This window comes from Haliotis rubra, unplaced genomic scaffold, assembly GCF_003918875.1.
Source record: "Haliotis rubra isolate DU_JTF1 unplaced genomic scaffold, ASM391887v1 Scf271, whole genome shotgun sequence".
Taxonomy (NCBI): Eukaryota; Metazoa; Mollusca; class Gastropoda; order Lepetellida; family Haliotidae; genus Haliotis; species Haliotis rubra.
In genome coordinates, this window is record NW_025766792.1 from 764,434 (window position 1) to 789,991 (window position 25,558).

The following is a 25,558-nucleotide window of genomic DNA, read 5'->3' on the forward strand; positions in this document are numbered from 1 at the left end:
TGTGGCGACCTCACACCTTACACCACACCTGCAGTAAGTACCACATCCATCTGTGTCGCGACCTCACAACACAAACTATTTATGAAAACAGCTAGACATTTCACAAAAATATGTGCGTTTGTCATATTGGTTGTTTTTACCGACAGGCTCAGCAGCGTCAGACATTACTCAACATGGCGCTGGACCACTCAATGATCAGGTTTATCAACTGTTGTATCACAGCCTGGGCAGCGGGAGGTGAGTACAACAGTTGACTCCTAGGATCCATCACACCTGTAAAAATACTATCAGTTCCTGACAGTGTTCTGTTGCAATAAGCTGCTACATCTCTCCTCCTGAAAGTGTGGAATTATGTGAGTCTTGCATGCTACCTGAGTTGGAAATATTTCTTGTGAACATGATTTGTGTTTTCAGAGTTCGTGCAGCAAGGTTGTACTCTGAAGTTCCTCCTGGACTGGGCGTGGGACAGAGTTGCTTCCACCAAACACAACATTGACACTGTGTGTAAGTACACCTGTACACTGACAACATTGACATTGTAAGTACACCTGTACACTGACAACATTGACACTGTAAGTACACCTGTACACTGACAACATTGACACTGTGTGTAAGTACACCTGTACACTGACAACATTGACACTGTGTGTAAGTACACCTGTACACTGACAACATTGACACTGTAAGTACACCTGTACACTGACAACATTGACACTGTAAGTACACCTGTACACTGACAACATTGACACTGTCTGTAAGTACACCTGTACACTGACAACATTGACACTGTAAGTAAGTACCTGTACACACCATTGTAAGGACACTGTACACTGACAACATTGACACTATGTGTAAAGTGACACTGTAAGTACACCTGTACAGACAACATTGACAACATTGTAAGTACACCTGTACACTGACAACATTGACACTGTGTGTAACACACCTGTACACTGACATTGACATTGACACTGTAAACCTGTACACTAACATTGACACTGTACACTGACAACATTGACACTGTAAGTACACCTGTACACTGACAACATTGACATTGTAAGGACATGTACACTGACATTGACACTGTAAGTACACCTGTACACTGACAAATTGACACTGACACTGTACACTGACAACATTGACACCTGTACACTGTGCAGCACAACACTGACATCAACATTGACACTGTACAATAACATTGACACTGTACACCTGACACCTGTACACTGACAACATTGACACTGTAAGTACACCTGTACACTGACAACATTGACACTGTAAGTACACCTGTACACTAACATTGACATTGTAAGTACACCTGTACACTGACAACATTGACACTGTGTTGTAAGTACACCTGTACACTGACAACATTGACACTGTGTGTAAGTACACCTGTACACTGACAACATTGACACTGTAAGGACACCTGTACACTGACAACATTGACACTGTGTGTAAGTACACCTGTACACTGACAACATTGACACTGTAAGTACTGTACACTGACAACATTGACACTGTGTGTAAGTACACCTGTACACTGACAACATTGACACTGTAAGTACACCTGTACACTGACAACATTGACACTGTAAGTACACCTGTACACTGACACACACTGTGTACACTGACAACATTGACACTGTGTAAAGTACACCTGTACACTGACAACATTGACACTGTACAAAGTACACACCTTGACACACTGACAACACACTGACATTTGTGTAAGTACACCTGTACACTGACAACATTGACACTGTGTGTAAGTACACCTGTACACTGACAACATTGACACTGTGTGTAAGTACACCTGTACACTGACAACATTGACACTGTGTGTAAGTACACATGTACACTGACAACATTGACACTGTAAGTACTCCTGTACACTGACAACATTGACATTGACATTGTGCCTGTTATTAATACTTATGTTGACATTATGTTACAGGTGCTCCTCTGTATGACTGGTCAGGTAACCATGCCGACCACCGGCTGCTCCAGGTACTGAACAGGTCAAAGGTCACCTTGCATCACCTGCGGACCATCATGCACTGACTTTGCTGTAAGGACACAGTCGGCACCGACAACAAGAGCAGACTGTGCGTCAGCGGCTTTATGGACAACGTTTTCAGGGCTGATTTGGGTAGTCCTAGTGGTATTAAAGCATGTGACTTGTCTGTACTTCGAAGACCGGGTTCGATTCCCTACATGGGTACAGTGTGCTTGAAGCCCATTTCTGGTGTCCCCTGCCGTGATATTGCTGGAATATTGCTAAAAGTCGGCGTGAAAACTGAACTCACTCTACTACCGCGTGACATTTGGGTGTCTGTAACTGGTGTGTACTCTGACGTGCCTGTACTCTGGTGTATCTGTACTTCCAATGTCTATACTCTCACGTGTCTACTCTGACTTGTCTGTGCTTGCAGGCGTGGTGGAGCTAGAGACAAGGCTGAACGTCATCCAGTTCCTCTCCCAGCATCTGCAGATAGTTCTCTGGTTCATCGATGCTGGTCTGCTGCCAGAGTGTGACGGTAAGCCGATAGGTTGGCGTAATCTTACAGATCATGAAGCTTGATGAAAGTATTGATATTACATGTTGGTACAAGGAGGGCAACAGTTTCTATGATGGTGCAGTATTGTAATGCAGCACAAATTTGCTGCACAGACAGGTATTTGTCATTAGTTCCATGCTGTCCTAAACTTGCACCCAATCCGGTTCACTTTTTGTCTATAACTTTGTTTAAACTGTCAACTGTCAACCAAATACTTCCTGTGGTTATTCTCAGAGACCTGATAGTGAGCAATCGCACTAAATCAGCATGGAGTGTTGTCCTGTTGTTCACAATGTCTAGCACTGGATTGTCTGGAGGATCTGACTGTCTGAATGACAGACCCTGTCTTACAGCTGGAATATTGCTGAGTTGTTGTTAACAACACACAAACAGAACTCAATGAATTTGGGTTTTGAATCCCATTTATGCCCATTTTAAAAATTTATATTTAGATAAATATCTTAGACCTGCTTTTGACCCGCGAAGATCTGGGGTAGAATAGGTCTTCAGCAACCCATGCTTGCCACAAAAGGCGACAATTCTTGTTGTAAGAGGCGACTACCTGATCGGGTGGTCAGGCTCGCTGACTTGGTTGACACATGTCATCGGGTTCCCAATTGCGCAGATCGATGCTCATGCTGTTGATCACTGGATTGTCTGGTCCAGACTCGATTATTTACAGACCGCCGCCATATAGCTGGAATATTGCTGAGTGCGGCGTAAAACTAAACTCATTTACTCACTCACTCAGACCTGCTTTGGACTTTCTTCTTACATTTCACCTAGCACAACTAACATAGTATTCAGAGTGATAGAAAACCCTTGATCTCGTTCACCTTTGTTTCATGGTTCAACCCTGGCCTCTTACAGTTTGTGGACATTGATCAGAGAATGAATGCCGCAGAATGCGTCCGGAGTGTAAATAAAGTTCACTTCAGTTCGGACATTGATCAGAGAATGGATGCCGCAGAATGCGGGCCAGAGTGTAAATAAAGTTGACTTCAGTTCGGACATTGATCAGAGAATGAAACTACCTTCAGTGTTCAGCGTGTATTATGTATACCTATTAACATTGTTATCATCAAGCACTGGGCTCCTTTGAATTGTTACATTTGGAAACATGCAGACAATATTTGTTGACAGAAATCGGTGAGGATGTGGAGGGTCTGTACCGCTTCCCAGCTGGGAACCTGACCCAGGCCTTCAGTTCACGCCGGGCCGAGATACAGAAGCTGCACAGGTGAGTGTTACCATGGCTACAGATGCAGTTGTTGAGGGTCTAAGATGCAGAATCTGCACAGGTGAGTGTTACCATGGCTACCCATAAATGTGTTGATGGTCTAAAATACAGGAGCAGCTCAAGGGTGTGTTACCATGGATACCGATAAGTGTTACCGTGGATACTTACCATGGATACCGATAAGTGTTACCATGGATACTGATAAAAGTGTTGATGGTCTAAGATACAGGAACAGCACATGAGAGTGTTACCATGGATAGCACTGTGGCGTTGAAGGCCTAAAGCAGCCTTCACACGGCAAACTAAAGTTTGACAACACATGTCAAACTCAATTTGAGAGAGTGAACATTCCAGCAACTTGCCACCAACACCAATTTCAGGGTTGTCAATCTGTTGGCAAGAAATAGGATCGGGCTCTATTCTCACCAACTTTTCCATCAAACTTTCAGTGTTGTCAAACTTGTGTTGTTCAGAAACAACCAATTGCAGTCAACGAAATTGTCATGTGACCGCACTGATAGAGACATGGTGCCCAAATTACAGGAAAGTTTTACGACATGTGTTTGACGTGTAAAAACGCGAGTTTGACAACTTTAAAAATTTCAACAACATGTTTTGTCAAACTTAAGTTTGCCGTGTGAAGGCTGCTTAAGATGCAGAAGCCATAATGATGATTGTAAAAAATTGAGAGGTCACAGGATACCATGGCACAGATTTGGGATTAACTATTTTCAACTGTTTTGTTTACTTGAGGGAACATTCTGGAAACAATCAATATTCTCTAGTCATGTATCATGTTTGTTGCAATGCTGTGTTACAGCGAGATCAACCCGACTGAGCTTCTGCTGATCGATGGCTTGGTCAGCTGTTGTGGGGATGCCATCCATGACCTGTGGGAGGGGGACGGAGGGAGTGGCCTCTACCCACCCCCCAGTCTGCATGTAAGTCACGGCCATGTTGTTGTCTTCTGGTAGGAAGTAGGGGATAGAGAGTCTGTCTGGAGATGGTAGATCAATGGTGCCATCCCCGGACATGTCATTCCAAGACATTGTTTGATGATTTTTTTGTGGCTGATTTCACGCTCTGGTAGGTTGGAAGTAATAGCATTACAACTGTTTATATTTAGTCAAATTTTGAAAATATTAAAGCTGTAATTTGTGAGAGTAAATTACTTAACTGAAAGGTCTGTGCTAAGGTTGAATGTGCTTTGTGTAGGCGCTGTTGAATGTGTACCTGTTGGAGGACGTGAGTATCGGGGTGAAGCATTCCATAGTGCTGTACCTGCTGCTGGACCTGGCATCACTCGTAGAGGAGCATCGGCATGAACAGGTTAGTTTCCTTACCACATCCACTACACTGTCCCCCACCTTGCACAACCAGCCCCCACCCCCTCCTTACACAAACATCACCCGCCTCAACCTTGCACAACCACCCCCCACAACCAGCTCCCAACTCCCACCCACACCTTGCACAACCAGCCCCTCCTCCACCTTACACACAACCAGCCCCCACCCCCACCTTACACAACCAGCCCCACCCCCACCTTACACAACCAGCCCCAACCTCCACCTTACACAACCAGCCCCCACCCACACTTTGCACAACCAGCCCCCACACACACCTTGCACAACCAGCCCCCACCCACACCTTACACAACCAGACCCCACCCCCACCTTTCACAACAAGCCCCCACCTCAACCTTAACTCAACAAGCCCCCACACCCCCACTTTACACAACCAGCCCCCACCCACGCCTTGCACATCCAGCCCTGGCTCCCACCCTCACCTTAACCTAACAACCTCTGGCCTCATCTCACCCCTCTGGTGGATTACCTACCTGAACCACTCATGATAAGATATTAATCTGATAATGCAGAATTTGTTTTTCTTCTCAATTTGTTCACAAGTGCACCATACTTCGTTTCAGTTTGCTGACAAGATTGCCAAATTTGCCAAGTCTTTCTCTCTTCCCCTGTCTGTGGTGAAGCAGATCCAGGCCTTCTGGTTGTTGGATCACAAGGACTTTGAGGTGAGGTCATCTAGTGAAGAATGTGTTCTATGTCTGCCGCTGTCTGTCATCAAGCCATTCTATATGTCCTGCTTTAGGGAGTGTTCTGTGTAACCATGGGAGGTGGTAGGAATCATTCTGTATCTCCATTGTCTATGTCATCAAGTGTTCCACATCTCTGTTTCAGCAAGTGTTCTATATCTCTCCTCTGTTTCAGCAAGTGTTCCACATCTCCTGTTTCAGCAAGTGTTCTATACCTCCTGTTTCAGCAAGTGTTCTATACCTCCTCTGTTTCAGCAAGTGTTCTATACCTCCTCTGTTTCAGCAAGTGTTCCACATCTCTCCTCTGTTTCAGCAAGTGTTCTATACCTCCTCTGTTTCAGCAAGCGTTCTATATCTCTCCTCTGTTTCAGGAGGCGTTCCTCCACCTGCTCCACCCAATGGCCAACCTCCAGCTGGGACAGTGGCAGCAGGGCCGGGTCATCAAGTCTCTGCTGTTTCAAGGGGAGAGCAAGTTGGCCCTACGTTACATCAGCCTCCGCAACGTCACGGTGATGTCGCAGGATGAGGTGAAGCTGAAGCTGACGGTGCTGCTGGCTAATGGGTAAGTCATAGATGCACAGATGACATATCAGGAGTTGACACTTTTTTCCCTGTACAGAGTATCAAATGTATCCCAGTTGGGTAGTTTGGTGCTCATGACGTCGATCACTGGACTGTAACATCAAGACTCAATTATTTACAGGCTGCAGACATTAGGCAAATTGTGCAAATAATCATGAGTAAGAAGCAAACGCATTGTTCCCAGCAACGATAAAAATCTTGAGAGTAAATACATTATGATTGAAATGCATGAAGAAATTGGAGTAAATTTTTCCTTATCCTGACTCATGCTTATTTGCTTTCTCATCCTCTCTTCCGAACGGTCAAGTGGAAACTTAAATCCCTTCAGTTCCCTTGAAGCGAATGTACAATCACTCACCCTGAATTACCTCCCTTATTTCCCGCTAAAACCGGGCACGTGACCTCACCTTTTTTTTTCTAAGGAGAATGTACATGGAACATGAAAGTAATGTATGTATTGCAGGCTGATCACAGAAGCGTTCGAGTACCAGCGGGCTTGCAGGGATAAAAACAACATGGCCGACCTCCTGAGTCATCTGTTTCTTGGCTGCCATCAAAGTGAGTAGCGAGCAGAAATGTGACATAACTCGGTAAACATGTTGCTGAAATATTGCTGGCAACCTGTTAAAGAAGTATCTTAAGCCCATTTTATATCTTCAGCCAATTTTTATATTGTATTATTTGGTATGGTAGATATTGTGATGTTATATAGTGAGGTTGTCATTGTTAGTTTGTTAGTTTGGGAGTTTTATAGCCTGAGTGTGTTTCTTATTGATGTTGCCAATGTCATGTAAGATTTTAACTTCCTCACTCACTTATTGTTATTTAGCTTTAGGTAACGATATGGCTAAAATACTGCAGATGTCAAACTAGATTTTAGCTGACTCACCTAGTCACTGTTGCAAAACCAAAAACTTCTTGTGGGATATCAACTTTACTGAGGGGAGATAATGCAGTAATTCTTGAAGTGACGATGACAAGAAAATCTAAGTTGACGTTGTTAACAGTTATATGCACAGATCCTCCTGTCTGCTTCAGCACACACGATAGACCAGCTGCTGCAGCTGCCGCTGAGTGACGTAGAGGAGCGCCACCTACAGAACTACCTGCTGGAGAGTTCGGAGCCCCACTCGGCGGAGCTGCTTGTCATGCACTATCTACAGCGGGCTCGGTACATCGAGGCCATCCGACTGAATGAGAAGATCAAACACCGAGTAATGGTGAGCTGGTTAACATCATGTGTTGTCATGGCCATTTCAACAAGTGATCTTTACAATGTTTTGAAGTACTGTAAGTCATGAAAAGTTCAAGATGCAAGTGTCCCTTTGGTTAAGTTATATAAGGGACACATTTTTATCTTGATATGGAGTTTGTTGTCATGTTGGGTGTATGGGTAGAAATAATGATATGTGCGCACATGTGTGTGTGTGTGTGTGTGTGTGCGTGCGTGCGTGCCTGCCTGCCTGCGTGCATGCGTGCGTGTGTGTGAACACAAAACTAAGATATTAACCATGTAATTAAACGCTAGATTTAAAGTCTGCTTTTCATAACGTTTGGGGTAGCCTCGTGGTTAAAGCGTTTGCTCATCACATTAAGACCCCGGTTCGATTCCCCACATGGGTACAATGAGTGAAGCCCATTTCTGGTGTCCCCCACCATGATATTGCTGGAATATTGCTAAAAGCAGCGTACAACTATATTCACTCACTCACTACGTTCCATGTCAAGTGTGGTCACATTTGTTGTGTGTTTGTGGCCAGTCAGTTATCAGAGTCCTCAACTGTGCATGACAACACCTTATACCTTGGTAACTTGGTCACATAATCTTATGATTAAAAGCAAGACACTGCCCCCTCATCAATACACTAAGGAGGATTATTGTCTTTCCTCCGTCCAGACCGAGACCAGCGCCAGGGCCAGGGAGAGGGCGGGAGCACGGAACTCAATTGTCGATGGATTCTTCCGCACACTGCCTGCCCCACAGAAGAAGCTTGTCGGCGACCACCCAAGCGTACCCAGAAAAAGTCTTGGGAAGAGAATCGATGGTAAATAGCCGGATTCTTTTCTTCTTCACCGCTTTTGAAAATATTGTTAATAATGTTTAATAGTTTAAGGAATTGCTTGCTGTTTTCATTATCATTTTTCTGCCTTGGATCATAAACTGTTTTACGTGAAGGGTTTTTGTTTTTTAAGACCTGTAAAGGAGTTTTTACTCAAAATGGTGTTGAGTGGAAGTATTGTTCCTTCTCAGTGAGACGGCCGAAGCCCTTGTCTACAGTTGTCACCCAGTCGGAGAGGTCAAAGGTTGTTTCCCACTCCAGCCTCATTCTGGCGATGATGGAAAAAGTACAGGAAGTGAAGCAATATCAGGAATCCCCACAAAGGTGAGATAGATTGCCATGTTTTTCACCAGTCTGGGACCGCCTCCGTGGTGTAGTGGTTAGAGCGTTTGCCCGGAGAGCGGAAGGTCGCGGGTTCGATCCCCGACCGCGTCATACCCATAAACGTTAAAATGTGGTACTTGTTGGTCCCTGTCTGGCGCTCGGCATTAATGGGTACAACAAGGACTGGTCGGCTCGGAGTCAGTATAATGTGTCTGAGTGGGGTATTCATGCTTCACTGCGGCATGGTATCTCAGTGAGCTAGCACTATAAAACCAGCTTAAGTCTGGGCTAGTACAAGCAGCCGCACATACACAAACACACGCATGCACGTCGTCATATGAGCGAAATATTCTCAAGCACGACGTTAAACCCAATTTCACCTCACCTCACCTCACCTCATATTGAGTACACTTGCACACGTGGACACCAGGTGTCCCACACACTACAGAGATGATATTGATGGCTGTATGCTCTGTTTGTTCCAGGGAGGAGGAGAAGGAGAGTGACCTGGGGCCCTTTTTATGTACACCTATCACTCCCCGGGAAAAACTGAGATTAAGGTATTGTAGCACCAAAATTACTCCTTCGAAGTTAGGCCACAAAAAGGATATGATTAGAAACATATCAGTGAAACAAGAAATGAAATCAAATTTGAGCCGTCGTTTAAAAAGATTCTGTTATCTCTGCTTGATACAATATTGTGTAAAGAGTTGAGTTCAAAGTATGCCCAGTTGTTGTGTGTTGGCTAAAAATTTACTTGGCAGGAAAAATTAGTTTTCGACTCTCATCACTTGCATGTAAATATTAATGAATCAGTCATACCTGATTCATCAGTTTTCGGAAAGCATATTGCCTCTACATATGTTCAGCATATGACAAAGAGTTTCCTAGTTGTTAGGTTAGCTGTTTTGGAGACCTTTCAATGTGTTAAGTCTTGCAAACTTTGCCTTTGTAATGTCACCTGTTAAACAGTATACAAGTATCATAAGTTGACAGATTGATTGGTAGAGGATAATCTTTAACATCGCCGTGAAACTAAATGGTTTATAATCTGCTTTAGTGCTGTTTTAGGTAAACAATGTTTGATATAAGGAAGAATCATATTTATGGACTGTCATGTGTTCTGTTTTGTTGGATATGCTGTACATGTTGCATGTGTTGTAGGATGTTTTGGTGAATGCTGTTTGTTGTTTTGTGGTGTTTTTTGTTTTGTGTTGTTGAATGTTGTTTGTTGTTTTGTGTTGTTGAAAGTTGTTTGTTGAATGTTGTCCTGAGTTGTCATATGTGTTGTTGAATGTTGTCCTGAGTTGTCATATGTGTTGTTGAATGTTGTCCTGAGTTGTCATATGTGTTGTTGAATGTTGTCCTGAGTTGTCATATGTGTTGTTGAATGTTGTCCTGAGTTGTCATATGTGTTGTTGAATGTTGTCCTGAGTTGTCATATGTGTTGTTGAATGTTGTTTTGAGATGTCGTATGTGTTGTTGGCAGTGAGGTCCAGGACGTGGTGTACCCAACCCGAATGTGTGGATCTGCGTCAGACAAACAGAACTTGTCGGTGTATCAAATTACCAGGGACCCTGCAGTCCTCAACTCTCCCCTGTCTGTCAACAAGTCACTGAAGGAGACACTCCAGAGGTAGGAACATTGTTCACACAGACCGTCAGGGTCCAGCTCCACACGATAGATCCTAACATAGATGTAAAAAGGTCATAGTTACCACCGTTTTATGAAACTTGCCTAGGCTTAGTGATTTGGCTGATTGTGTTTCATCATATTGAAATGGTTCCAGTGGTGTAGATTGTTGGTGATGCTGTCAGTCACAGGGTTTGTTTTCGTCAGGATAACACGATTTAGTCACAATATAGCCGACTGACTCTCCGAACAGTAGTCTTGGAACTTGATAGGTGATATGTGAAAATAATACTCATTACAGAGTTAAAATATTTTTAATAATCCCCTGCAGATGAATCCTAAATATATGGATCATTCACTTCGGGATTTGGTTTTAAGGACCATTTAATTCAAATCTTCCTTGGATATTTTCTGCTTCGTTTCCAGAGCATAACTCAAAAAACGTTCAGTATCTTTATTCAAGACTTGGTAGATATATCAAACATAACCTGAAGTGGTGCCTTTTGCTATTTGCAGAGTTTGGGCATTTTTATTTTTCCCGGTTTCCATGGAAACGATTCAGACTTAGTCTCAAAAGGGAGGGGTGGGCTTCGTTTCCGGAGTACGCCTCGAAAACCGTTCAATATCTTTCAACAGAACTTGGCAGATATATGAGACAGATGTTGAAGTGGTGCCTTTTGCTATTTGCAGATTTTTGGCATTTTTATTTTTCTTGATTTCCATGGAAACGATTTGGACTAAGTCCAAACATATCAAGTTGGACTTTAAGTAACTTTCAGTTGATTTGTTCTTTCAAATTTATGGGGGCCGGGGGGATTTGTCATCTTCTGATGACTCTTGTTTTTTAAACAGATTGGCATGACCAATGTGATATGTTTTTTTATTTTCAGTAAGAAGAAGTCAAGGTATTCAATTGCCGGATCAATGTCACTGCTCCAGACGCCGAAGGTCCGCAGGAAGTCGCCGTCACGGATTTCCATGCCCTCTACACTCCGCACGCCGCAGTCGATACTCAAAGTGCGGAGACTCATCACTAAGTCCCCCAGCCCTGCTTCCAGTACCTTAGGTAGGATGAGTTGTGTGTGACACAATGTGGTAGAATTGTGTTATTGTGTTGTCATTGTGTCCATATTACACTATACAGATTCTTGTACATTTGAAAGGAAACACAAGAAGTTGCAGGAATATGTTTTGTGGAAGCTGCAGTGGGTTAGATGGCTGACTTTGAGTGCCTAACTCTGAGAGTGTGGGTTCAAATCCCAGATGGGACCAGAATCTATAACGTACTATAACTTGTAACCTGCGATGTACATGTTACATTTGACCACTTTCCAAATGACGTTGTGTCCTGATAGTGTCACTAGTTTGCTCTTGCTTGGAGTTATTGCTGTGCCTGATCCAGAATGCAACCATGATGCAGCCTGATTATTGCGTAAACCAACGTTCACTCACACTGTTTTACATCTTGTTTCCATTTCTGTGCAAATAAACCAAGAATAGATACCTGTCTCCTTCCAGATGTTTCCGACAAGACTCCGACCGGAGTACATCGGCCTAAGCGGCTTGGGTTTGCAGAGAAGCTATCTGCAGGTGTCGCTGCCAAACTGAAACAGACAGCTTCCGTCCCCAACACGCCCAAACAGTTGTCCTTTGCTGACCTGCCCGGCTCGTCTGGACGGCAGTCAGCGTCAGGGTCCGTGGCATCAACACCCAAACATCTCCGCTTTGTGGAGCCGACTATAATTGATGATGAACGGACGCCGGTCAAGAAGAGGCTTGTGCCCCCACCATCGCCGCCCAGTCCTCGGTCAGTCAAGAACAGGAGTCCCACGCCAGAAAGGTGAGGCTGCTTGTTTACGATAGATAATTTATGGCACTGTTGCTTGAATGAGATTTGTTGAGGGAGGGATGTCAAGTCATCTAAGATGCAGGGATTGTCTCTGCAGAGTTGCTTCCTTCAAATTTGCCAAAATCTTCAGCGAGTCAGTGAGTTAGTTTAGTTTTACGCCACTTTTACAAATATTCCAACAATATCACGACAGGGACACCAGAAATTGGCTTCGCACTTGTACCCATGTTGGGAATCGAACACGGGTCTTCGGTGTGACGAGCGAATGCTCAAACCACTAGGCTACCCCACTGCCCCAACCAAATCTTCAGAGTTATCTCCCTTCAAAATATCCACTGGTTCCATTAGTCGAATATTTCTGATTCAATAACAATCTGAAAAGAAAGGTTGAAACATTATTTTCGTAGGTGGTATGGTGTTTTCCAGATCAATTGTGACAGATTTTAGCCACTTGACCTTGAACTTGACTTTTTTGGGAGTGAGCCTTTACCGAGTTAACTTATGGAAGTAGTTGTAGAGCCTGAATACTTATCTGCCCCATCCTCGTCACAGCCTGTCTCCCAAGATGGCTGCACGCATGGACAGTTTGATACGCCCCTCGATACGAACTGACCGACAACGTGGGGCTGATGACATTGCCGACCCTGCTAATGATGACGTAGATGATGACATCACCTTCAACTTTAACCCCGCTGATTCAGGTACAGTATTGTTCTGGCCTCTGTGCCACATTTATTTAACTTGTGTTGTATTTTTCCGAGCTATATATTCTGTTCATCATCTAAGGGACATCATCTATGTTACGAAGAATGTATGCTAGAACAGGTGCCCCTATCTAAGCTAAAGCTGTCACAGAGGTACAAGCCTATGGTCTGTTGGGTTTGGGGGTTAGTGCTGAGGTTTTTGTTTGAATGTCCAACCATCTTGAAGCATAAAATCGAATTTACTGACCACTGAATCCAGCAACATCAACCAAAACTGTTATTCACTCACTTGTTTTCAGACGAGATGGAAATCGATGATGACGCCCCCACACCTCCTGATTTGTCGCCATCAGTGCCCACGACGGCGAAGGACCAGCGAGGACCTGAACCCAGTGTCCAGGCAGTGCCAGGTTCACTCCGGGAAGTGGAGGTGGTGCAGGAGCAGCAGGAGGAGGAACCTGCCGATGAGGAGGATGTTGTAGACCTTCCCGAAGATGATGACATGGAGGCTGGGCCTCAGGTTGTCATGGAAACAAGGCCTGTTGAAGCTGAGCCGTGTGTTGTGCGTGAGACACGGGCAGACAGTACTGAGGATGTGGGTGCGGACGAGGACGAGCTGGATCTGGTAGAGGGGGAGATACGGATGGAGGAGGAGGAGCATGCTGGAGAGGCCGATGTCACATCGACTCAAGTGGATGATGGGGAGGACTTTTCTCCAGACACATCTGGGGAGGTTGAAATCAGGACATCCCCAGCTCGGTCCACTAGGTCCTCCCCTGCCAGGTCATTGAGGGAATCCCCTGCTAGGTCATTGAGGGAATCCCCTGCCAGGTCATTGAGGGAATCCCCAGCAAGGTCATTGAGGGAATCCCCAGCTAGGTCATTGAGGGAATCCCCAGCAAGGTCATTGAGGGAATCCCCAGCTAGATCAGTGAGGGAATCCCCTGCTAGATCAACTAGATCATCACCTGCTAGATCATTAAGGGAATCTCCTGCACGGTCTTTAAGAGAGTCCCCTGGAAGATCATTAAGGGAATCACCAACTAGGCCATCAAGGGAATCCCAAGAACGATCACAAGAGTCCCCAGCAAGGACATCAGCATCTCAAGTCTCAAGGGAGTCTCCACAACCGTCATCACCAGGAGCATCACCAGGAGCATCACCAGGAGCATCACCAGGAGCATCATCAGAGCAAACAGAAGAAGCAAGATCCAGATCTCCCAGAAAGGATTCTCCAAGGAGACGGGAACAGCCTTGGTTGAAGATGGAGTCTCCTATCAAAGTGTTCGATGAGTTGTTTGGCGAATCCCCTGGCAAATCAACACGCAGTGCAACTAAGAAGATTACTGATGGAGTGAGTGCTGTGACTGCCACAGAGGTTTCTTCCACCAGCAGAAGAACATCCAGAGATACCCTTCAGCTCTCACCATCGAGACAATCAAAGAAAGCCGAGACTGCACTTGAAGAGAGTTCTCCAGAGAGATCCAAGTCTGCCTCACCAGGTCGTAGGGCATCAAGACAAACAGCCAAACCTTCCCCCACTGGAAGAAAGTCACAGAAAGAAAATGAGATTTCTCCAGTGAGGTCCATGGATGATGAAGCTGATGCGCGAGCAATGTCAGCATCCCCCAGTAGGAGATCCTCCAAGGCTGCTGCGAGGGCCTCCCCTGGGAGAAGAAAATCTAAGAAAGAGGATCTCCTTCATGCTTCTCCAGAAAGAGCAAGTTCCACATCTCCTGCAAGACAAACCTCCACTCGGGCTTCCCCGTCAAGAAGAAAGCCTGTGAAAGACAAGGTAGAAGCTTCATCTCCACCAAGAGGAGGATCAGCATCTCCGACTCGCAGGTCATCAAGATCAGCAGCTCAGAAGTCCCCGGCTAGAGGAGGAAGGGGCCTCCGGGAGGAGGAGGGTGTGCCTGAGGAATCATCTGAGAAAGTCCTGGAGCCACCAGCTCCATCACCAGGGCGAAGGTCAGCTCGGAAACAGCCTTCCCTCCCCAAATCACCAGGCAGAAAAGGAAAGGTGACAAATATTGAAGAGGCAGTACAAGCATCACAGAAAACTCCGGAGAAGACTGAGGAAGTAGCATTGGTCAAGTCTCCAGCCCGGTCAACACGGTCTCGAGGGGGGTCAGTGGACAAAACTGAGGCATTAGCAGGAGTAGAGTCCTCAGGCAGATCAACACGGGCTCGGGGAGGGTCTGTTGAGAAGACCGAGGAATTAGCAGTGGTTGAGTCCTCAGGCAGATCAACACGGTCTCGGGGAGGGTCTGTTGAGAAGACCGAGGAATTAGCAGTGGTTGAGTCCTCAGGCAGATCAACACGGTCTCGGGGAGGGTCTGTTGAGAAGACGGAGGAATTAGCAGTGGTTGAGTCCTCGGGCAGATCAAGAAGGTCTCGAGGAGGGTCTGTGGAGAAGACCGTGAAGGCATCAGGAGGTCGGATGAAGAAGCAGATGTCGCAATTGAAGGAAGTCGAGGAGACACAGGAGGAAGCCAAGCAGCCACTTTTCATCAACACTGACCGTGAGTAGAGTTGGATGATGAGTTTTGAAAATGACCAGACTACAAAATAAGATGTTTGAAAATGGTTTGATTTTTAAAGAATTTAGAGAGAGGCTGAAATGGTGTTTATGCTTTACAATATATGTTAAGAAGGAATATGCCTTGAATATAAAATCAGTACTTTGGAAATACATGTCTGTAGGGAACAGTTTGGTTTAACAGTTTAATGTGATTTATTTGTTAAAAACACATGGCAGATGGGACATCTTGTTTTATATGATTATACTTTTCATTTCAAAATATCAACAGCACTTTGTGTCTTTCAAGTGAATTTGTACCCGTGAACATCCGGGGTAGGGTAGGTCTTCAACAACCCATGCTTGCCACAAAAGACGACTAACAGGATCGGGTGGTCAGGCTCGCTGACTTGGTTGACACATGTCATCGGTTCCCAACTGCGCAGATCGATGCTCATGCTGTTGATCACTGGATTGTCTGGTCTAGACTCGATTATTTACAGACTGCTGCCATATAGCTGGAATATTGCTGAGTGCGGCGTAAAACTAAACTCACTCACTCACTCAAGTGAATTTGTCATTTGTGACTCAGTAAAGGAAACAAAACTTTTATCTCTAGTGTCTGACTCTGAAGTTGGCCCGGTGTCTCCGATCCGACGCTCACCTCGTCTGATGATGAAGACGCTTTCCAAGCAGCTGACTGACAGCGAGGGGGAGGGGGAGACGGAGGTACTTCACTTCGACACCGAGGCTTCCAAGAGGAGGTCGACGAGGCGAACAGCAGCTCAGAAACAGAAGGTGAGCTGACAGGGAATATCTTGTGTTGACTGCAGTCCAGCTTTCTTTACCCATTTCGTGGGTTCGCACAGATTTGAAATGTGCTTGAATTTAACTACCACAGAAATACTTGAAAAGTACTGGATTTGTTGATGTGTCCTTGAAAAGTGCTTGAAATTTCATTAAAATATTTGTTGTGGTTCCACTGACGATCAATTGATCTGTTTGATTAAATTGCGTCTATTTCCTGGTTCCTTACATCATGAAAAAATGGAAACTGGGCTCTGTCTGTGAATCTGGCATTTGCGCTGCAGTCTGATAGATCATTGTTAATGCTGGAAGCGGCAATGTCAAAACCGAAAGTGAAACTTGTCTGCAATACTTTGGGGAAAACAGTGGTGCTTGAAAACATCGTATGTCCATGAAAACTCCTTGAAAAGCCCGTGAATCTCATTGGCTCTTGGCTGTATGAACCCTGTAATGATGTAGTAAACTTTTCACACACTGAAACTGACCTGATGTGTCATGTTGTCCATTATTCAGAATTTGTACATGTTTGACGTCTTGAAACTACCACTATGGAGCTGTAGTGTTTTTTGATCCATCAAAGGTCATTGTTGCCATTAACTCCAGCCGTTCTGTATGTGGCATGATGAAATTTGATGTTCAGTGTGAATATTGCACTTTTCTTTGTAATTTGACTTTTGATGAAGTTGTAAATCCCAGTCATGGATATCGACAACCAATATGTCTACCATGAAGAATTGTGCATTAACTGGAGTTCAACTACCTATACATGTCCTGAGAGAGATGAAACAGTTCTGTGGTCCTGCTTCAGGATCTGTTCATGTATGTCATCATTTCATTATTATAAGGGTAATGCTATTTTTGAGGGCATTATCATTTGCAGAAGCCCGAGGTCTTCCATTAACTGCCCGACGAATGCGGGCAGTTGAAAGACCTCGGGCTTCTGCAAATGATAATGCCCTCGAAAATAGCATTATCGTTATTATTGCTAAAATACATGGAATTTGTGTTGAAAAGAAAAAGGAAACAATGAAGGAATTTGACTGTAAGTTTACTCAAAACCAACTTCTGACAGGGTTGACTGCCCGAATGCAATTACGTCAACAAACAATTCAAGTGACGTCACAACAGAAAGTGACGATATTCGACCTTGGCCTTTGACAAGACCATAACCTGCAACATGTCAAACTATGTCAGTGTTCGGTTTTGGTCCAACAACAACGTTAATAGTGCAATTGTTGAGGTTAGCACCAGCAAGAAAGCCAATATTACCGCTATTTAAAGCGGGAATTCGGGTTGCTTTGACTTGTTTCACCCAGAATATCTGCCAGTCCAAAGCCAATGTCGAATGAACCGTAAGCCCACGCACCCACTATGACGTCACTTGACAACAGAACTGATAGTGGCCCGTCGTTAAGGTTGAGCGGTCCAATATCATTTGAAGCGGGCCTGCAAATTTCTGATAATGGGAGGGCCGTTTCATGATAATTCCATGTATTTTAGCTATAAAGTTTGTTTATTGTTAATCACAGGATTATCAGGTCCAGACTTTATCAGTTAATGACTGCCGTTGTATGGTTGCAGTATTTCTGAGTTTGTGGTTGAGGAACTACCCAACAGTGTAACTGGATGTTAATGTCTCACTATGCCTGTCTGTGTTATGACATGCTGTTTTGCCTGCAGGAAGAAAGTGCTGTGTTTAAGTCTCCTCCCCGACCATCCCGAGTCAGTGCCCCTCTTACACCCCCGGAGTCCGGCAAAGACTCCCCAGAGAAGGTGGAGGAGGTGTGTATCTTGTTTCTCAGACGTACCGGAAGCATTGTAAATTTGTACAACTGATACTACTACTTTGTTCACCTTCTTGTTTGTTTGTTATGTTATTGTCCAACTGACAAAGGGATTGGGCACAAGTGCACGACTTACGGTTTACCCTCGCCCTACTTATGTATCAGTTCATGTTTAACTCTGTATCTATTTTGAAATTTGATATTTAAGTTCTGCAAATGTCCAAACTCCTCCAATGACCCATCCTGAAACTATTTGTGAAAACCGATTGTATATGAAAAAGACATCACCTTTAACTTGTCACAGAGCAACAACGGCCAAGCTGGAACTCCGGCCAGTTTCAGTCAGCACCAGTTGAGTGAAGAGATACACACTGTATCATGGCTTCAGTGTTGTCAGAATGAGCTGGCTAAGACGCCAGGCTAGTGATCCAGCGAGGTTGAGGTGCCGGGATCAGTAAAACCTTGGAGTCAACTTTCTGTGCAGCACACCTAGATTCTGCGGGTACAGCAACGCAGTGAACTTGGACAAAGTACTGTGACTATGTGACCCAGCTGTGAATGGGTACCTCGTTAGGATGAAAAAGCCACAATAAGAGTGGCTGAAGAGTATACACGACTGATTGACATCAATGATCGAGGGGAAAATACCAGGCTTGAGCATGCACAGCCTGGATATTGCTATATAAATATCCTATAATAATAATAGATGTACCGATACATAAGTTGGTCTTATTGTGACACCCCTAATATCGAGGGACTCTTGCAGCCCATTGCCATGATAAATATAGCCCCAGTTGCTGTGGTTGCTGAAGTTCCTCTTTCATCATGTTGTGATGTGTGCTGTTGTTATCGATAAGAATGTATAAACCTCATGTTCGTATCCCGGGAGACCCGTGAAGGTCCGGGTTAGAATGAACCTTCAGTAACCCATGCTTGTCGTAAAAGGCGACTAACGGGATCGGGTGGTCAAGCTTGCTGTCTTGGTTGACACATATCATTGGTTCCGAGTTGCGCAGTTCGATGCTCATGTTGTTGATCATTGGATTGTCTGGTCCAGACTCAATTATTTACAGACTGCCGCCATATAGCTGGAATATTGCTGAGTGTGGCGTAAAACTAAACTCACTCACTCGTATCCCGGGACTGTTTGTGCATCATCCGTTGCGCCACCTGTTTCCAGCTTCTCCAACATTTAAGAAAACAGTAGTTTTTTCTGACTGGTCTCTCTGTGTTTTCAGACAAAGTCACGACGTAAATCTCCAGCCAGGAAGTCTGTGGCCTCTGCTCGCCACTCTACCAGGATAAGGTCCAAAGATGTTACCATGGAAACACAAGAACCAGTTGCTGACAAGTCAGGTACAATAACATTCATTGTTCAGATAGAAATGCTGGATGAAATCTGTCCCTGAAGGATGAGCCCTTGAGGTGCCAGGCAGAACGTGGTACCTTTAAATAAATATTGTCAATGGGTGGAATTGTTGATGACATCTTATTTGAACAGCATAAGCAGCTGCACTGATCAATGTTTAACTAACTCATTCCCCCATCCTCCACAGAAGCTGCTGCTGCTGCTGCCGCCAACACCTCGTCTTCCAGCTTCCAGTTCTCTGAGCCTATGTCTCTGGAGCCAGAACTACAGGGTGGGTACCGTTCTGTCTTACCTGTCTTGCTTAGTGGTTAGACGAGAGTGTACTCTGCGAGGGGGCTACTGTCAGGTGTCAGGCAAGATGATGGACTTAGTGGAAAGTCTGGAGTGATGCAGAATCTAACTGATAGATGGTATTCTGTGCAACTGGCTAGTAAAAATCAGAAGGCGTGCCAGTAAATCTCCAAGTCACTGGGCCCGACTAGCTAGTGAATTGTCATGGGGGTCATTTTTGAATATATCACTCTCTCCGACTTGTTTAGTTATTATACACTTTAAAAATCATGCAAGATTATTACCTGATAAATGATGGTATTTTAACTTTTGCTTAGTTTCTACATTCAAATTTCGGGCTAGTGAATTATTTTGTGGGCTAGTAACTTTCAGTCATAGCTAGCCCGACTGGCTAGCAAAATTTGTAAACTATTTCGCACACTGGTTCTATGCAGAGTTGTGTCCCTTGGCTGTGTCCCGAACCTTTGATGGTTGATTGGAGTGGTTCCCCTGATTCTGTTTCTTGGATTGTAGTCATCATACCCATGCTTGTAGAATTCACCATCGTAAACAACTCAGTAGACAACACAGGCTTGCATCATCGCCACACATCTTCACTCAACATCAACTGAATTGCACTTGATGTACACTCACTAAATACTGTTTACTCACTCACTCACTCATCACCACTCACTCACTCACTCACTCACTCACTCACTCACTCACTCACTCACTCTAAGAAACTGCAGACAATCAGTTTGTCTCTTAGTGCAAACCTCTCAGCTGAACTTCTTGTCTTATATAGAAAATTTCCACTTTACCGCAATATGTTTGTTTTACTTCAGCGAGACTCCGAGAACCAGGAACACCCGTCAAGAATTTCATCTTCTCCCCGCCAATACAGAGGAAGAGGTCAGCACCTGTCGCCAAGGAGGATCCGCCAACACCAGTTACCTCCCTTCTCCCACCTCCCACAGTGGCAGACGACGGAGCAGGACCTTCACGGAAACCAAAGACTAGGAAAGCAGTCAAGAAGGAGACGTAAGTACTCGGAGTCTTCTCATAAGTACTCCCTGCTGGTGGATCTCGGTCACCCTGTCAGGAACCTGGACTGCCCATTGTGACCTTCACATGACACATCACGACCAGACAGTAGGAACGTTATAGAAGGTTTCAATGGTTTCCCTTGATCTTGTGGGGATACAGTATTTGTCCAAAGAATGGAAAGCTGCTTGGTCAGTATTTGGTTCATCAGGAAGACATTATGAATAGTACTGTTTTCCTGCCTGCTGGTCGCTGTACAGGACAGACTGAAACAGGTCCAGGGTCTCCTTTTGTGAAGCAACCTTTAGTTAGGTGAACCTTAACTCTCATTCTTTAACATTGCACTAGACCGCCTCCTTGGTGTAGTGGTTAGAGCGTCCGCCCGCAGAGCGGAAGGTCGCGAGTTCGATCCCCGACCGCATCATACAAAAGACGTTAAAATATGGTACTTGTTGGTCCCTGTCTGGCGCTCGGCATTAATGGGTACAACAAGGACTGGTCGGCTCGGAGTCAGTATAATGTGTCTGAGTGGGGTATTCATGCTTCACTGCGGCATGGTATCACAGTGATCTAGCACTATAACACCAGCTTCAGTCTGGGCTAGAACAAGCAGCCGCACATACACATACACACGCATGCAAGTTGTCATATGAGTGAAATATTCTCAAGCACGACGTTAAACCCAATTTCACCTCACCTAACATTGCACTAAGGACCTTAGTGACTTGCGATCACCTTAGTGCTTCGTGAAAGGAGGCCCAGGTCGGAAGAGTCTTAGTGTTGGTGTCTGTGTCAAACTGTGGCGTTGTATCTCAGAAGACAAGGACTATTAAACTGGCATTAATCTGGACCTTTACAAGCTGACGAAAACACACAAAGACACTAACAGACAGAAATATGTTCACAATAAATGAAAAATACATTTGTTGAAATGTCCATTTGAAAGATGTACATGAAGGGGTTGTCCTGTGTCATTATGAAACTGTTTCAGTGTTGATGTGTGATTTTCAATGTTTACCGTCATATTTGTTGTTTAGGTTTAATGACATTTAAATATGTGAATCTGCTTCAGCTTCATATCCGTCTAGTACAAACAGCCACACTGTGGCAGTTGTCCAGAAGTGTCACACAAATATGGCGGACAGGTTTGGTTTGTTGTTTTCTCCACACTGAACGGTGTCCCCGCTGTGGATCAAACGATCCAGTGATAGATCCTGTGAACAATGATGGGGCACAATGACACACCAACAAGCATAGGTTGAGGCAGCAGATTCTTACCCAGAAATCCCCCGAGGTGGTCAATAGCTATCTAGTATAAAACAAGAATATAATATTATTTCAGAAGCAAGAAGAAGAAGATTGTAGAGCCTCCCCACAGTTCGCCCAGCGACAGCCCGATAAACTTCGTGAGCCCCGCCCCACGACGCCGAGTGACGAGAGCAATGCAGGACAGGGAATCTTCAACATTGGAGTCGACATCAACTGCAGAAGTGACTGCAGTGTTCAAGCGTAAAACACGGAAGAAGGTGTCAAGATTATACTGAGTGCTGTCAACGTGACCGATATGGACTTGAATTTAACTCATCAGTGTTATTCACTCGGTACAGAGGATTCAACAGCTTTTTTAAAGAATTTGTCAAAGAGAAAACATTTTGGCCTATGGTCATTTGAGTTCAAGATACGTCAAAGTATTGTTTCAAGCTTGTATGATTTAATGACTTGTATGATAGCATTGGCATCTCCTGGGTACAGGGCAGAGGCCTGGTTTTCTAGTTTGCTGTATAAGCTAAAGTGTGAATTCAGTAGGCACAATGTACCTGATAATAAATAACATGTGACTGATTGACAAGCTTCAAATCTCAGTGGTTGAACTCTGGTGGGGGGATGGATACTTTTTGGAAAGTTTTGGACAAATTGTTCATCATTGTTCGAGACAGTCACCAGATGTTTTTGTTAAAAGAGCCAAGGCTAAATTATAAATTCCCCCTATCCATGTCACATGCCCCCTTCCCCAGAATATCCGGATCAGTCCTTTGATGGTGTACCTCGGGCAACACCCTATTTCACTGATCACATGTCAGGTGCTAAGTGATGTTTTGGTACCAGGAACTGATCTTTCTCTGAAGAACTAACAGGGTGAAAACAGGATAGATAGATGACAGACATCTTGTAGAGTGGGCGAATTCTTGGGATAGAATCATGTGCAACTTCCAAAGTTTGGCCAGTTAGTATGGTGAAGTGACTGATGACTGTGTACTGGGAGACCGTGTGAATGGACAAGTGCTTTTTGTACAGTGATGTTTGTTTGAAGATTTGCATTTAGAGAAATACGCTGTGTGGTAGGAGTCTTCTACATACATCATTAGGATGATGATAGTAATGATGATGATGATGATGAGGATGATGATTAAGCGAGTGCTGTTAAAGGACCTGCTTCGGCACATGGTACTGAGAAATATCATCACAATCAGATGTTTTACTGCATACGATCATTCTCCGCATGAAGACCTGAAGATGCCTCTAGAAGGTTGCATGTTGTGTTCGTTGTTGAGCCAAGCAAATGTCAGCTTTTTCTGTCAGTTACACTTTGTGTCTACTCTGCACAATATATTACCAACTTTTTGAATTTGGAAATCGCAGATCGTATTTGTGTTGGGCTTCCACAAGAGATACGCAAACAGCTTAACATTTCTTTTGTTACTCGTGCCAAGACTTTTGAAACATCAACACTCATTGGCTGATTAGAAAATTCGACTGGCATGTTGCCCAGGAATATCCCACAGCGAGGGGTCATGCAAGGGCATCAAAACTGAGGATACAGAATGGAGAGAGTGTTTGTGTTTAGAAGCTTGCAGAGATTGGATGGTATGTATTGGGATATACCTGGTGGGTAGGTTACACAGAGGGTTATTCAAAATTTCAACCAACTGAAAAAATCTGGCTTATTATGTGAGCATGTTTGTAATTAAATAGGTTAAATAGGTCAGTTACATTCCATACACAATTCCTAATTAATCCCACATTTGGTATATAATCTGAAAGAGCCAAGAGATGTTTTGCAGAAAGAGACTACCCGGTACCTTACGGTATGGGGGTGGTACGTGATAACTCATTAGGCACACATGTAACCCGTCTGATGGTTACAGAACTGTAACTGAGATTCCATATTGGATGCAGTGGCTCTCAGCACCATCACCCACGGAGCTGTTCCAGCGTCAGCCATCACCCGTGGCGCTGTTCCGGCTGAAGCTGTTGACACGGTATTAAGGAACGTTGTAAAGGGAATGACTGATCATCAAAGGTTGGATGCTTTTTGGCAGAATCTGAAGTGTGCATTGTGAAATAATGATTTTTGTAGTTTATGAAATATGGAGATTAAGAACTCACTCAGTATGGAATCCCCACATGGGTACAATGTGTGAAGCCCATTTCTGGTGTACCCTGCCGTGATATTGCTGAAATATTGCTAAAAGCGGCGTAAAACCATACTCACTCACTCAGTATGGAATCCCCACATGTGTCTATGTGTGAAGCCGATTTCTGGTGTACCCTGCCGTGATATTGCTGAAATATTGCTAAAAGCGGCGTAAAACCATACTCACTCAGTATGGAAAGGAAAAAGTATTTCTTCAGTTATTATATATATTTTAAGCAAGAAGAAAGGTCATGTAGAATATTCTTTTCATTCTTATTGTTTTGGTTTCTAAGTTATGAGATAAAATTGTTACTGCCAAATTATTGAAAAACAACACAGGAAATATGTTTGTGTTTTAGTAAAAATAATTTATTTCCTTCTGTTGTGATGTGTAATTTGAAATTAAAAAATCTGAATGTATTTTAGTATCGATTAGATTATTGGTTTGCAAACTCCATTTTATAAGATACCGAGAAATAATTTTAACTAAATAGATGCTGAGAAGGTCAAATAATGAATGATGATGACTCTGAGATTTAGATAAGTTTCGGCTAAGGTGCTAGTAGCTGAAGTTGGAATGTATTGGTTTGGTTGTTAAATGGAAATAAAATCGTTTTTATTTATTATCTGATTTACTAAGAACTAAGGTGTGAGTTGTATAAGTTAAGATGTTATGTGTTAATGTGAGTCACAATGAGGTTGGATGTATGTGAAACTGTAAGCCTGTATTATGGCAGGAGCTGTACATTTGAAAACATTCTGTAGTGTGACGTTGTGGAGAATGTATTGTATACATAGTGTTCACTGGACCATGTGCTGTAACTCGCTGATATTTGTAAATTGTAAACGTGTTTGTCTCTGATGTATGTATCAAATGTGTATGGAATAAAAGCCACATTTTCCTAAATGCTGAATTTCATGTTCTTCATGTATATATTTATGAAGCGAGTGAGTGAGTGAGTTGCAGGCTTTTTCGATGTAGATTCTGGCAGCTCTTGCACAATGTATCAGGGAAATAATAAAATAGATTAGTATATTTTCACTTCATAAATACACCCGTGAAGGTCAAGGTTAGGATGAACCTTCAGTAACCCATGCTTGTCGTAAGAGGCGACTAACGGGATCGGGTGGTCAGACTGGCTGACATGGTTGACACATGTCATCGGTTCCCAATTGCGCAGATCGATGCTTATGCTGTTGATCACTGGATTGTCTGGTCCCGACTTGATTACTTAGGGGTTAAAGCGTTGGCTCGTCACGCCGATGGCCTGGGTTCGATTCTCCACATGGGTGCAATGTGTGAAGCCCATTTCTGGTGTCCCCCGCCGTGATGTTGCTAAAAGCG

General features: G+C 44.1%; 1 protein-coding gene across 1 annotated transcript in view; it reads left to right on the forward strand.

The window, feature by feature from the left end:
• The window catches only part of LOC124280698 (protein ELYS-like), a 37,227-nt gene extending 12,107 nt beyond the window's left edge, over positions 1–25,120 (forward strand). The window contains exons 16-41 of the mRNA XM_046716685.1: positions 147–237; positions 415–504; positions 1,958–2,057; positions 2,142–2,152; positions 2,436–2,540; positions 3,705–3,801; positions 4,622–4,742; positions 5,017–5,130; positions 5,729–5,830; positions 6,223–6,413; positions 6,897–6,991; positions 7,472–7,653; positions 8,331–8,478; positions 8,685–8,817; positions 9,303–9,377; positions 10,307–10,453; positions 11,341–11,516; positions 11,969–12,290; positions 12,852–13,000; positions 13,303–15,528; positions 16,144–16,322; positions 18,012–18,113; positions 19,354–19,471; positions 19,672–19,755; positions 20,600–20,795; positions 22,141–25,120. Of these exons, the coding sequence (XP_046572641.1) occupies positions 147–237; positions 415–504; positions 1,958–2,057; positions 2,142–2,152; positions 2,436–2,540; positions 3,705–3,801; positions 4,622–4,742; positions 5,017–5,130; positions 5,729–5,830; positions 6,223–6,413; positions 6,897–6,991; positions 7,472–7,653; positions 8,331–8,478; positions 8,685–8,817; positions 9,303–9,377; positions 10,307–10,453; positions 11,341–11,516; positions 11,969–12,290; positions 12,852–13,000; positions 13,303–15,528; positions 16,144–16,322; positions 18,012–18,113; positions 19,354–19,471; positions 19,672–19,755; positions 20,600–20,795; positions 22,141–22,342 (5,556 nt within the window). The 3' untranslated portion in view covers positions 22,343–25,120. The remainder of the gene's footprint in view (positions 1–146; positions 238–414; positions 505–1,957; positions 2,058–2,141; positions 2,153–2,435; positions 2,541–3,704; positions 3,802–4,621; positions 4,743–5,016; positions 5,131–5,728; positions 5,831–6,222; positions 6,414–6,896; positions 6,992–7,471; positions 7,654–8,330; positions 8,479–8,684; positions 8,818–9,302; positions 9,378–10,306; positions 10,454–11,340; positions 11,517–11,968; positions 12,291–12,851; positions 13,001–13,302; positions 15,529–16,143; positions 16,323–18,011; positions 18,114–19,353; positions 19,472–19,671; positions 19,756–20,599; positions 20,796–22,140) is intronic.
• The last annotated feature ends 438 nt before the right edge of the window (positions 25,121–25,558 follow it).